This window comes from Plectropomus leopardus, chromosome 3 (genome assembly GCF_026936395.1).
Source record: "Plectropomus leopardus strain MGB_pleo_1.0 chromosome 3, ASM2693639v1, whole genome shotgun sequence".
NCBI classification, from domain to species: Eukaryota; Metazoa; Chordata; class Actinopteri; order Perciformes; family Serranidae; genus Plectropomus; species Plectropomus leopardus.
In genome coordinates, this window is record NC_142178.1 from 32,135,693 (window position 1) to 32,150,123 (window position 14,431).

General features: G+C 39.1%; 1 protein-coding gene across 2 annotated transcripts in view; it reads left to right on the top strand.

Annotated features, from left to right (window-relative positions):
- The window catches only part of LOC121941807 (uncharacterized), a 33,450-nt gene that overhangs the window by 911 nt on the left and 18,108 nt on the right, over positions 1-14,431 (top strand). For both annotated transcript variants that reach the window (XM_042484683.2, XM_088073316.1), the window contains exon 2: positions 11,544-13,248. In XM_042484683.2, coding sequence (XP_042340617.2) covers positions 11,544-13,248 — 1,705 coding nt within the window. The remainder of the gene's footprint in view (positions 1-11,543; positions 13,249-14,431) is intronic.

Genomic DNA, 14,431 nt, shown 5'->3' on the forward strand with positions numbered 1-14,431 from the left:
TTTTTGAAATTTCATCGATAGGTCCACAACACGGCTTTAATGTTGCTGTGCGTAAATCGGCATACGCAGTGATTTTAAATATGAATCAGCAGCCTCGACTAGTGTTTTTGCTACTTAGCATTTACACTTGTCAGCTTGTGTTCTTCATGCAGCTAGGTGTTAATGGATGTGCACAGCATGACTCCAGCTGTGCTCCGTATCATTTCCATGTTTTTTTTTCAAAGAGGAGTCATTTTTCATTTGGTGAAGACAGCTGTAATGTTGAAGGTTTATCCCATAAGCCTCTGCTTGTCAGCATGCTTTAATATTCTCTCACACACACAGACATACATACAATGCAATACTGATTCTCGGCAGCAGTTAAAACATTTATCACTTAAAGAAGCTATGATGTTAATGTCACCTCTAATTTCAGCCCAGTGTCAGATAATGCTCGTTGTTGGTTTAACACAAGCTGTAACAACATCCCTGTAAACCGCTGCCAACCATTTAGTGTCTCATAGTAATGGTTAGCACATAGAACTATAGGTTTGTGTATTTACCTTATCAACTAAAATAGTAGCTCAAATATTACTGCATCCACAGAAATAAATGCAACAGTCCAGTTTTTATTCCATGGGTCAAGTTTGGTCTGGTCTGGCAGCCAGGTCCCCAGAGAAGCCATGATGATATATTTTCATTACAGCCTCACAGCACGAGATAGTTGGTAGCCAAAGGTGTAGGTTTCATTTGAATATTAGGAGGGACACATATTAAACAGGGGGGTCTGGGAGTCCTTTTAATGTCATTTTAAATGTCAAACACCTCATTTCCTGCATTCTGGTTATACATTTGTTCTAAATATTGAATGCGATAGCTGTTATACTAAGAGCAAATATCTGAAATTATATCTTTGTATGGACTTATTGGTCCTGATCTTGACTTGGGACCCCCTTATTTTTTATCTATTTTTTTTTTTTCTATTTCAGCATACAGATTATCAGATCATTTTTTGTTAATCACAGAAGTTGAGGACCCACCTGCGCACATATTATATGAGTTTTATCTAAGTTGTATTAAATATAGTTTTCTGAGCATGTTTCCATAGATTTTTGATAATTTTGTCAAACTTGAGTAGGCTAGTTTCTTGCAGTTTATGGGACATCTCTTGCCAAGCTGGTTACTGCATTTTCCCCCATGTTTTTGAAAGAAATCAAACTAATTTGTGTCTGCAGGCAGCACAAGAAAACTGATGTTCAACCAGGTTTTAAAGGGTTAAGAAATTGCCCATTCCTCCTTCTATTTGACACTCCTTCAGCTGGTCGCGCCATAGGCGTCTAGCTCATCGATGTCTAAATGCGGCCCTGTGGCACTATGACCATGATGCTTGTGTGAACATGATCTGATCAGTTGGCATCTGTGTGTGAGTCACATGTCAGGTCCGGTCTGGGAAATGCTTACAGCACCATGACATAGGCAAACTAACTAACGGCAGACTCTTGAGTTTACTGACACAGCTTTCTCCACGCCATCTGGAATTGTGGGAACCTGCTACCAGTTGCTGTCGCAGGTAAAAATATTCATAGATTGCAGAAGAGTGTAGTATTTCTGGTCCACGAGAGAGGAGAGGGTTCCCCATGACCCTGTTGCTACAAATCACAGTTAGCTCAGACCTGTCCTGCTCACACACTCTGGGATGTTAGTCATATAGCAGGCATCTTGCCCAACACACAGCGACGCAGAGTGTGCCCCAGCACAGGGACTCAATAACCTCCAAATCACCCCCACACCTTTGGCATCTAATAACAATTACGTTAATGGTCTATTTTTGCAACACTTTGCATATAAACTGACACATTTCACACACTGCTGTTGAGGCGCAGAGACGAGGACCAGTCACTTCATGTTTTGATATAATTTCCCCCGTGTCCAACTTTATAGCCCAGCAGAACACAAACCATGTGACTGCAATATCCACCGTTTACTCAGGTCCGAAAAGAAACAGAAAACACGCAGGTGGAGATGAACCATTTTCAGCACATTTTTTGTGACTTTTTTTTTACTCTCGCAAAACGCCCACCAAGCTGCAGACCACTGTTTGAGACCGCCACCAACAAAACCAGTCATGATCTACTGATGCATTTTGCAGCTTTATTGATAAAAAAACATGGGTGTTTTGTAGCAATCTGTTGCTGTGTTTAAGGAACAAAACATGGATTTTTTTTTTGTCAAGACCTGCACCATATTTTTACAGATTTTTTGGAACCAAACATGGGTGTTTTATACTAACCCGTCACTTTTTCTTTTCAGTAGCTTTTAAGGCACAAACATGGCTCTTTTTAGTGACTTGTCAGGTTTTTTCAATGTGAATAGTGGTCTATTTGAGATGCAGGAAAAGGGTGAAGCTGAACTTCTAGTAAGATTCTGAATTTCTCCACTTTGACAGTACAGATATAAACGTTTCTGGATTTTGGACCAACATTTGGATATTCCCTTTTTTGTGTTGTCAGGACCTTAATCTAAATCTGAATCAGACTATCCAGTATATGAATCTCAAAATGCACTTCATTTTTACTCAAAACTAAACTAACCCTAAACCCATGTAACTCCCAAACTAACCTCTTGAAGAAATGAGGACTGGCAAAGACAAGGCCTTAAAACTTGAACTGACTCTCACTGTGGTGACAAGCGAGAACACCAACATGACCTGAGATGACCTCATGGCCTTGTCCCTTCAGAGAAGTGCCAGCAGTAAAATGGTCCATAAATCTTGAAGACACAATTAGACAACTTATGCAGGGTGTTTGACACAGTTTGACCTTCAGAGGTATTTTGATGGTCAGTGTGTTGGCATCTAGTGCTCATGTGCTTCATACGTTTGTTCTAGTTGTGATAGACCCTTAAAATAGTTGTTCTAGACTGACATCCACCATCTGTCCCTATAAAGACAAGTCAGTGAAGCCACTACAGAGTGAGTAACATCAACAATTTAAAAAAAAAAAACTAATGTAATGTACACGGTTTGGCAGTTACACCGTGCACTTTAAACAGGTCACATCACTATTTGGCTTAAAATACCTGGTTGTGGGGACACAATTCCCACTGGAAAAATAGTGAAGGGTCACTACAAAACACCCACATTTGGGAGTTAAAAAGCTCCTGGAAACATAGCGATGACTCACTGAAAAACAACCGGTTTTGTTGTTTGTTGGTCCCGAACGAATTCAAACTGTTTTGCAAGTGTCTCAACTGGGTGTCACACAATCCATCATCCCCTCCACTTCCAGATAACAAAGTCAGCTCATATACTATGCTAGGGGTTCCCAAACTTTGCCATGCCAAGAACCTTGCATTAGCCTCTGGCTCGGACCCCTGTGCATTTTTTTTTTAAATTACATGTACATTATAATGGCAAATGTCAAAAATCAAACATACAACTCCTTAATATAGTTTCCTTATTTTATTAATACTAATCAGTCTTTCCTCTGTTATAAACATTTCTTGTCATTTCATTCAACAGTAGTTTCAATTACATTCAGTGTCCTTTGTTATAAACATTCTGTTATTTCTGTCTCAACAATATTCAACAGCAACATTAACAGTAATAATTTGTAAAAGTATTTTTCTCTTTTCTTATTCATTCATTATATTCAGTAAACACACAGTAGACACAGATTTTGTTATGCAGTGATTGATGACATCTAGATTATGTTTTTTGTTGATTTAACTATTTATTTTCTATTTCTCTAACTATTTATACTATATATTCCCCTTTTTCCCCCCTCAAAGTTTTGCCCCCCACCCCACCCCCGTCGCCCCCTGGTGGCTTGTATCATGGCACTTTAGAAACGTTTGTATGACATGTATGCAAACACACAATGCTTACATTTTCCACTTCACCACTCCCTTTCCATTTCTCTTCTCGGCCTCTCTCATAGTCCTCCACTTGCACGTATATCCACCTTTCCTTCCTACTTCTCCTGCTTCCCCCTCTGAGAGATACCTGACCGATATTTTAGCAGGTATTTCCCGGCAGTATGTTGATCTACTATCCAGCACCCAAGGCAACACTTGATCCAGACGATCTAATTAAGTCATTCATATGACTCAGTGCAGGAATGTTGTCTAGGTGTAGAAACAAGTATCAAGTGGGAACATAAGGGCTAACTGCAGCATGTGGTCCACCCTGAACATGACTGAATATGTTCAGGATATGTCCACTGAAAACTGGACAAAAATATGCCTAAATAAAAATAACACTACCTAATGAGGTGCTCCATAGTAATTGAACCAGAGACAGGTCAACTACTCAGACAAATAGTGGCAAGCTCTATTAGGTGTGATTCAGACAGAAATGAAACCAAACACATACTCTGCATGTGCCAACACTCTGTATAGCTAAGATTACAGCACCGCATTGCAATGGTCAAGCTTGCTGTAGTGTGTGTGTGTGTGTGTGTGTGTGTGTGTGTGTGTGTGTGTGTGTGTGTGTGTGACACAGAGCAGTGGCTAGTTGCTAATAAAGTTCAACCCCTGACATTCAGGTTAAGAGGGGCCAGCAGTGCAAACTCATTGCAGAAACAGATGACCACATTACAGCCATTTGATTACATTCTGTTCTCTCCGTCTCCTCTTTCTATCTAATATAACATGAACATTACATAATTACACTTTGGAGAGTTATTTTGGTATGTCAAGGCTAATAACCATCATCCTTCCTCCTATGTTTTAAAGGTATATCTACCTGGTCCTGATGAAAAAGTAATGTCTGCACACTTCACTCCATGCCATAAAAAAAGTCATTTCTAGTCATTAAAAGCACACAACATAGAAGCATACTAGCAGCAGTAAAACTTTTTTGGCTCGTGCTGGATGAGCAATTTTTTTTCTGATGAATCTTGGAGTCCGGTATCCAGTTCTTAAATGCATCCATGGTCAGCACAGTCCAAATGGTTTACCGAAGTTGAACTCCACTGCTGATTTTATTTATATGAATTTAAAAAGTTTGTCAAAAATGTTGTGTGGGCCAGGCCTGTACATGCACAGTTTTTTTCTCATCTACTGTTGATAAAGTGTTCCCATACTGACATTAAAACCGTATATATTCTGCTTGTTTAGTGAAGATAAGAAGAAATTACATGCATTTCTGACATGGTACAAATTTAATCTTGGCTCTCTCAACCATTTCCAGCTCTTTCCATCTGTATGTCTCATCTGGCCCTAATATAAACAGGCATAAGCAACATTTCTGCACCCCTCCACCTCATTTTGTCACCTTGTTTTCTCTTCAGCTTCACTGCCAGTTAATCAGTCTCCCCTTGCTGGCTTATCATAGCAATGACAGGTTACTAGCATCCACACTGGCTGTGTGTGTGTGTGTGTGTGTGTGTGTGTGTGTGTGTGTGTGTGTGTGTGTGTGTGTGTGTGTGTGTGTGTGTGTGTGTGTGTGTGTGTGTCTACAAATGCAGACCAAAGAGAAATGTAATGAGCCTTTTGCCAGACCGAGACAGTGTTGTGTAATCATCACTGGGATTCTCATTCAGCAGCTAATGATTACATTGGTCTGTACGGAGTGTTACTTATGCAAACATCCACTAATAAGTCCTTGGCAGCACATTCGGATATGAGCATGCTTACCAGTCTGTCCCCAAGTATTTGCCATATTCAGTCCTACTTTTCTGGATGTGGTGTCATGACTTAAAACTAAGTTATAAAATGAACTTGTATACCTCTTTCAGGCATCTTACAAAAAGAGCATGCTCAGACTTAGTTACAGCATGTCCACTGACCCATGCATGCTCTAAATGGAGAATACCAATTTCTGCTTTCCAGAGTCCCTCCATTTAAATGCAGCAGGCTGAAAAACTCATTTAAACATCAGTGTATCCTGTTGCTTAACCAAACCCAGTGTACTGCTAATAAAGATCTGAGTCTGAGGATATAATTTGATATTTTCCATAATTATGACTTTTTGGTGTGTTTTTTATGGGTATGTGCTCTTTGTGTAATTTTATGTCTTATCTATAGAACTTTTTGAGCTGAGCTGTTGTGTTTTACTGATGTATTAATGCTCTGAATGTTGCATTTTTTCGCCCAATTATATGGGTTTTTTGGGGAGTTCTTCCTTATCTACTTTGAGGGTCCAGGGATAGAGGGATGTCATATGTGGTAAAGCCCTCCGAAGCTTATTATGATTTGTGACACTGTACTTTAGAGATTAAATTGAAACTGAGGTGAAATTAGAAAGTACTACTTGTACAGCCCTTTGGGACATGCTTTATGATTGGGCAACAATCAACTTGATTCATCTGTACAGCACTTTGGGTTGCATTTGGGTATGAAATGTGCTATGTAAATAAATTTGTCTTGCCTTGCCTTGCCTTGCCTTGCATACAGCACCTTTAAAGAAATTGTCACTACATGAATTATTGTCAGTAAATTCAGGAGTAATCGGAATAGCCACAATCCTGGTGTTTTACCACAAGTGGCCTAAATGAATAAGACAGAGATTAAATATGATTTAAATACTGGTGGATTCTGCATGACATTGTCATCCGTTCAGATTTACGATCTCAGCTGCTATCTCAATCTGAACCAAGTGAGGACCAAACAAGATATCACTTACCATAGCCCATGTATCATCTTTGTCACATGCTCAGACTGTTGCTGGCTCATCACGTGCTTTCTCACATTTTTTCTCGGTCTGTTCTCCATTCCTATCACTCAGCAAGCTTTCTCTTTTAACTCTAGGCCAGCCCTGCCCAAAAGAATTGTTGGGCCACCATTTTTTCCCACCTAAAAATATGAGCGATAATAACATCATTTCTGGGAGAGGCCGGCTGTTGATGTGGTGATTAAGGGAATGAGATGAGACGGTTCAATTTATGACTGACAAATGTTTCTCTCACCTCCTCCATCACACCAGATGAAAGAGGGGAGTGCCTTAACAGGCGTGTGTGTGTGTGTGTGTGTGTGTGTGTGTGTGTGTGTGTGTGTGTGTGTGATATACTTGGCTTCAGTGTCCCATAATTTTCGAAACAATTTCTTGAGGAAACATATCCAATATTCTTGTTTTTAAAGTTCACTTATTATGCTCATTATCAGATTCTGGGGGTTCTCACCCAGGAAATTTTAAGCGTCACACACCCTAAACACTTTTAGTGCACCAATTTAAGATTCATTTATATAAATGAAAGTGTAAAATTCAAATGGCAGGTGACAATTCAACATGTATGATGAGGCATGATTTACTCTTCCCTTTTCTTTTTCCCTCTTCTTTTGCAACATGTAAGTGACCTCTTTACATGTGTATCTGGTACCTGTTCACATCAGTGATATATCTTTTTTTCAATTAATTTACAAACCTATGGACTGGACAGTATAATGTGTATCTAACATATTTATAATGATTTATTTTTCTTTGGCAACAATCTGATAAACATTCATGCAAGTAAAGCTGATTTGAATTTGAAATTTGAGTGCGGCATTCTCTGACTGGCGAGATTGGGATTGGATTGACTATGCTATTTTTGCTTTAATTTGACTAAGCAAGAGGGAAAAGATGGGTGAGAGTAGTATTGCCACCCACCCCGTATAATACAGAATCATCCTGTATTTAAAGGTAAAATGTGCCGTTGCATGTCTGACGGCAGCTGCTCACCCAGTTTCACAAACTGTCTTGCACCGGCAAGGTTTTTCAACAAAACACCTGCCATTGCGTGCAACCATTAAGCACAGAGGTTGCTATAGCGCCCATACCACTAATTCATCGCATGCGCCTGTAAACCATCTTCAAGGTGACACCACACTCATCATCATAGTACATCAGACAGATTACTGACGATTAATTAAGACTTTTCAAATTGCTGCACAATGCAGGATAAAATAGAAAGATCGTGAACAGGGAAATAATGTTCAAATGTAAGCGAAATTAAAATTATGATAATTACATTAATCACTCATAGGCTCACAGATTGTTTAGGCTGACACAAGAAAGCTATGATGGCGTCACCTATTTTACAAAAGACAGTGAAGTCGCAGTATGGTCTTTAAACACAGGTCATGGAAAGTGTCTTGAGCAAGATCACAGCTTATGTCCAAAACTTTCTACACATCCAAAATACCCCACATATCTGTGTTCTCTGAAAAGTTGAGAATAAAGTTGTATTATATTTTAAGGAAAATGTATGATATTATTAAAATGGAGTTGTAATTTGACAAGAATAAAATCTGAATTCTTATTCATATTTTGAGAAAACATCTGCTTACATTGTAGTCTGGTGCAGTGTTGTGCATTAAAGGTTAGGGAAAGGTGAACAGAACGTATCTGTTTTCTGTTTGCAGCTAATTTATGTCGACATGAGTGTGATTCATTCTTGAGATAGTTACCTATGCTCACACATTGCATTTTACCACGCCCAAGCATTTACAGCGCCCAGTATACCAGTGCTGTGTTGAAAATGGTTTTCCTGTCAATATAGTTTATCTCTACCTAAATGTGGACCAAACCTTTTACTTTACCACAGAAGGGGATGCAACATATTTTAACAGGTGGGAAACACCTTTTGACATGAGAACAGACTTCGACACAACGCTGACATGGCTAGTGAAACTGGCCATTCAGATAACTTAGCCACCAGTACTGCTGATGCAAGTTCATATAAATATTTTATAGAGTCTTCAAAAAAAAACAAAAAAAAAAAACAGTACCAACAGATTCCAACAGGAAAAAAAGATATATATATATATATATATATATATATATATATATATATATATATATATATATATATATATATATATATATATATATATATATATATCTTTATTATTACTATGATTGTTAATTTCAAGTTCTTCTTCTTTCAAAGATAAGATTATTAGTCTCACAGCAGGAAAATGTGCATCATAAAAACAGCAAAGGGTATAGTGAGAACAAGAAGAATGACTAAATAAAACTACCGAGCAATATGCTAAATATGTGTCTGTTAAAAACAACAACATAGAGCTACTAAAATAAGTTAACAGTAGAACAACAACAAAAATAGCTATATATAAAACCTTCTTCTTCTTCTTCTTCTTAATAATAATAATAATAATGTGTTTGAAATATTTTTATTTTAATATATATATATATATATATATATATATATATATATATATATATATATATATATATATATATATATATATATATATTTTAACTGCTTTAAACTAGATGGGGTTGTACATACTCCGGTACGGTAGGTGGCGGTGTGCGCCTCAAAGTTGGCATTGAGACAAAAAACAAAGAAGAAGAATTAGAAGATTTCCGTTGTTCATAATGGCGGAACGCTACCTGATTTTTTGACTTCTCTTCGTTGAAAAGGAACCAGGACTTTTCGGTTACAGCAAAGACACACGTCGAGTCGTTGTCAAAGGTATTTACTGAATGTGTAATGCACTCGGAAAAAGTACCAGTGGTCAGTAAATGTGACGAACATGTTGATGCACTCCTCTTGTAGCTAACGTTAGCCAGCTAGCTAACTACTGAAAACACCCAAAATGGCTGGTACGTAGGCTGAATTTCCCGAATTAAACGATTATTTTTCCGAGCAAATACAACATTTCAGGATCTATCGCGACGTTTACACTTGCACATAATCATGTGTGATGTATGGGTTCAGCAGGGTGGAAGATACGTGAGCAATTAGCCGGTTTTAATCCAAATATTAGACGGTTGCAGTAGCTTCGGTCTGGTCCTGAAACACTTTGGTGACAGCTGTGCAGGCTTATAATGCGACATGCAGAGAGTGTCCTGTGACAAGTGACTTTGTTAGCACGGTAGTATAACAGGTCCAGATATCATTTCATTATTTAATTCAATTGAAAGACCGGTTTTAGGTTTAAAAGCGGAAAATGACAGCATGCTTTTCTTGTTTCAACTTGGAAATAGATAATCAAATTCAAAAGGAAACAAATAAAACTGACTTGATCCTGTCTTTCTGTTACTATGATTTGTGTGTTTTAATTCTGTCTTTCTATTGCTGTGATTTGTGCATTTTCTCCAACGTGCGAAATTACATCTTTATTTAATCTGCATGTTCCCGCGAGTTAAGTGCACGCTCAAGATTGCAGCTGATTAACAGCACAAAACAAAAACAACTGGGAACAGAATAAATACTTTACCTTTGGTTTACTGGATTATTATAGATGACCCATTTCAGGGCGAAAACAAGACGAGCTCTGTTATTTTCCAATTTTAAAGTCTACACCTTGCTTCATACGTTGCACCGGAAATCAAATTTTCTAACTTTAAAACTGACAGTATATGTGCTGACCTTTAGTGTTCAGTGATGGAAAGTTGACATGCCATTCTCTCAATATAGCTGCCCACTTATCCACCCCGTGAATGCACATGTCTGATGACAATGTGCAAATTGATGATGTAGTTGCATTTATTCAACAGAATAAACAGAACAGAGGTTAGCACTTTTAAAACATGATATGGTAAGAAATGCTGAGTCCTGGATTTTTTTTTCATTATTGAAGTATTGGGAACTCTCTTTTTGGGTGAAATTCCAGACAGCTGATGTTACTAAACAGTGAAATTAATCTTTTTTTGTCAACCTGCATGCGATATATTCTTCAGAAAAATTAGGTTTTGCTTAACTTTGAGCCTATTAACCTGTGTATGTGGTGAGATGATTAGCAACAAAATTGGTTGTGTCTTGCTCAGCATGCAAGTTGACATCATTCTTAAAAGCTAATATTTGCCCGAAGGTTGCTCGGCTTGGTCTGTTGAAAAGAAACATGTCCTCAAAGACTTTAGAACTAAAGATACTTACATCATAAAAAAAGTAAAAGTTTAGATCATGTAGACTGTCAGGTGTGATTAGTCTTAAACCAAAACTAGACTTGCTTTCTCATTGAGTTTTGCTGGTGTTATGCAAAAAAAAAAAGAAAAAAAAGCACAGTATAGTTCACTGTTTGTGTGTTTTTTGTTTGTACCAGGACATGGTAAGTGTATTTAGAATTTGTAGACATTGCAATGATCTAATTTTGCCTGCAGGGAGTATCCAGGGAAAAAACTCAACAATGTGCTCTTTCAATTGATTTGCACTGCTGTCAACATTTTGGCAAAGACGTCAATGCCATATTTGGACAATATCCAAGCTAGCAAATGTTTCTTTGGAAGCAGGATTATATATTTTTTTTACTACAAAGCCCAGAATTTTAGGGTTTTTAGTAAGGTTTCTGTAGGTTAAACCCATATATGCTGTTTTACCTTTTCATGGTTTTCATTGATCAATGTTGCATAATGTTGCTTTGCTTTCCCATCCTGAAAGAAAAGCACAGTGGACACACTTGACTACAGGAAAAAGTTCTAGAGGTGGACCACATTTCTTAATGCTTTGACAAATTTTTAAGGAAAGAAACTACAAGCAAAATGAGGAATGAGCCGACTTGTTTTAAAGAAAAAAAAACTGCGTTGGGGAAAAGGACTTCATCTGAAAGCCATATTTGAAATGAAAAATAAAATCTTGTTCATCTGTAATAGTATATCTCTGCTTTCCACCTCACAGCCTCGCTGTGCACACCGACAGTAATTTGCACCTTGCTCCTTCCCCTCGTTTGGAGCCCAGCGCATTCTCCGTCGCCAACAGCACCAGAGGGACCCATTTCATATTTGGACCTGTGGTTGGTGCTGCTGCAGTGACAGCTCTGCGATTGGCTCAGATTGAGACTCAGGCACAGATTGCTCTCCAGCAGCTTGCCACTCTAGCAACAGTAACTGTTGGAAACCAGTGTCACAACAACGGATTTGCTGCAACATTATCTCCTCACCTCGCCCTCCTCAATCTTCTCAATAGACAACAGGTTTCAACTGTTGGGTTTAACGTGGACACAAACAGTAAAACTTACAGAAACACACGACTGAGTCTGTCTGCTGCCATGTACCACCACCACTCCCAGCAACCAGGGCCACAGCCCTTCTCTAATGGACCCAGGCCTCCACATCATCAACAACCTCAAAATCAACACCAGAATCGTTCTCCTTCTAATATGCTGTCTCAAGGGATGGGTTTCCAGTTTCCTCGTCCCACCCAGCTCCCTGATGAGCTAGAGTCCGCCCTCGCTATTCGGGGTGGTAGGGACATTGATCACCGCATCATTGACCACATGAACCGACCGAACCAACACCAGAACCAAGGTTCAGGTCCTGGGATCAGTCAACATGGAAACTATGGCTCACTCACCTCTGATAATCAGGCTGGTCACCAGCAAGGAGTAGACTGGTCAAGCTACCAACCACCAACCAAACTGTTTGCCAGTCCTCCGCCTAGTGCTGGCCACCAGCCTCCACGACACCAGGGGCCTCAACAGCAGCCACAGAGCAGCCATACTGGAACAAACATCCCAAGCTGGACTACTCCTGTAAGTGACTCACCATCACCCCAAGCCCGGCACCCACATAGTGGCGGAAGTGGCGGGAGTGGGGATGGTCAGGCTTTGTACACACCAGAGAGTGCAGGAAGCATCTTGGCTAGTTTTGGACTTTCAAATGAGGATTTGGAAGTGCTGAGTCACTACCCTGATGATCAGCTAACCCCAGACACTTTACCTTTCATACTCCGTGACATCCAGATCAACAAGTCAGGCAATCAAAAAACTGTTGCTCCCACTTCCTCGTCCTCCTTCTCACGCTCTTCGCCGTTGGCTCGTTCACGTACACCAGAAGTGCCCAGCCTTCTTACTGTTACACAGACGGCGGGTAAAGTCATTGACTATGGTCATGCCAGTCGGGCAAAGGATGAAAGTAAAAGTACCAGAGAGACTTTCAAAAGAGAGCCGCTCCCCAGTGAAAGGACAGTTAAAATGTACCCATCTTCGTCATCCTCATCAGCTCCAAAAATCGAGAAAGTTGAAAGGCGGCATGACCGTTTGGAACTCAGTGACTCAAGCAAGCTCGGAGACCAGGACTATCGCAGGTCGGGTAGTGAAAGTCACAGAAGCAATCGATCACCCGCGAGAGAATTTCCGCCAGCATCCAAATCTCGTAATCTAGACCGAGACTACAGGCGTGAAGGACCCAAACTTCGGCCCCCATCTGAAACCAAGAGCGAAACTTCTTCAAGGCGGTCTCTCTCCTCTTCGTCTGGCTCAAAACCATACAGCAGCAACAAGAAGTTACCAACGCCCACCATGATAAGTGATTTCTCAGCTGTGTCTCCAAAGGTGTATCCCCATACCTGCTCCCTCTGCCACACACAGTGTGATGAGGAAAAGGTGAGTGCCAACATGCCCTCGTACCAATGTCTGAAAGGAATACCTCCACATTTTTAATTTTAGTACAACCTTTCTTCATCAGGCAGTTGTCGAGATGAGAGTGATCCTGATGTCATTCAAGTAGTGTTTTGCGTGGATATTACAGTCAGGCTTGTCAACAGACAACTGTCTGGTGAAGTAAAATGACTTGTTTAAACTGTTAAGGTGTACCGAAAAAGGCCACAAGAGCCCCTCCTTTTTTGTTTTCTTTTGAGCCACCACATTTTGTTGCTTTATGTTGCTTTGACCGGTAAATTCCAGGTATTCAAAGATACTGCTTTGGAACTACATTTTCAAATAATCCAATTCCCCAATTAGAGGTAACATGTTGAAGTCAATTAAACTTTTTTCACATAACCACAAGAGAGGTTTATGAAGAGAAGAAAAAGTGCTTGGGCTGTTTTACTCATTAAAAGAATGCGACTCAGTAAACCTTAATGTTTCAAGGATTAATATGACATATTGGTAAGTACCGGACCTGTCCACAGTTTACAGGAAATGTACAATATTGCACCCTGAAAAATATCCAGAACTTTGGTTTCTGTTTTGGTTCTGAAATGGTGTTGTTATTGACTAAAAAGCAGAATAAGTAGTATTAAAATCACTTGTATGTTTTTTTTAGTGTTGTTTCAGTAATTGTTTGTAGACAAGTGTGACTATTTTCATTTTTTTGCTATGCCAAGTGTGGAAGTTTTGAAAATCTGGTATATTTGGACAAAAGCAAAAGTCATCTTTTTCACCTTACATTTTTCCATTTAAACATGGATAGTTTCTATTCTCATTAGTTTCCCCAAATTTTTAAAATGTCATTGGTAAAATTAGTGTTGAAGTCTGATGATTTAGTAGTCCCTTCATCATTAGTCAATTGCATATAATCATCTGCAGAATGTGAATTGATCTTTGTCAAAATATCAGGTACTATATGGTTTTTAGGTTTCCAACTCTTTTGGTTTGTTCAACAAGGCTACAATAATTAGGAAAAAGGTTTTTTTTTCTTTTATCTTGAACTACTTGTCATATCTCACAGAGTGTGACAGGAATTCAATATAGCACAGGACCAAACGGTGTAATAAATCGATGTTCTTTTCAGGCATTGGAAAATGACCTTGGAAAACAACTTGTTTTGATTTTTTTGTTTCTGCTA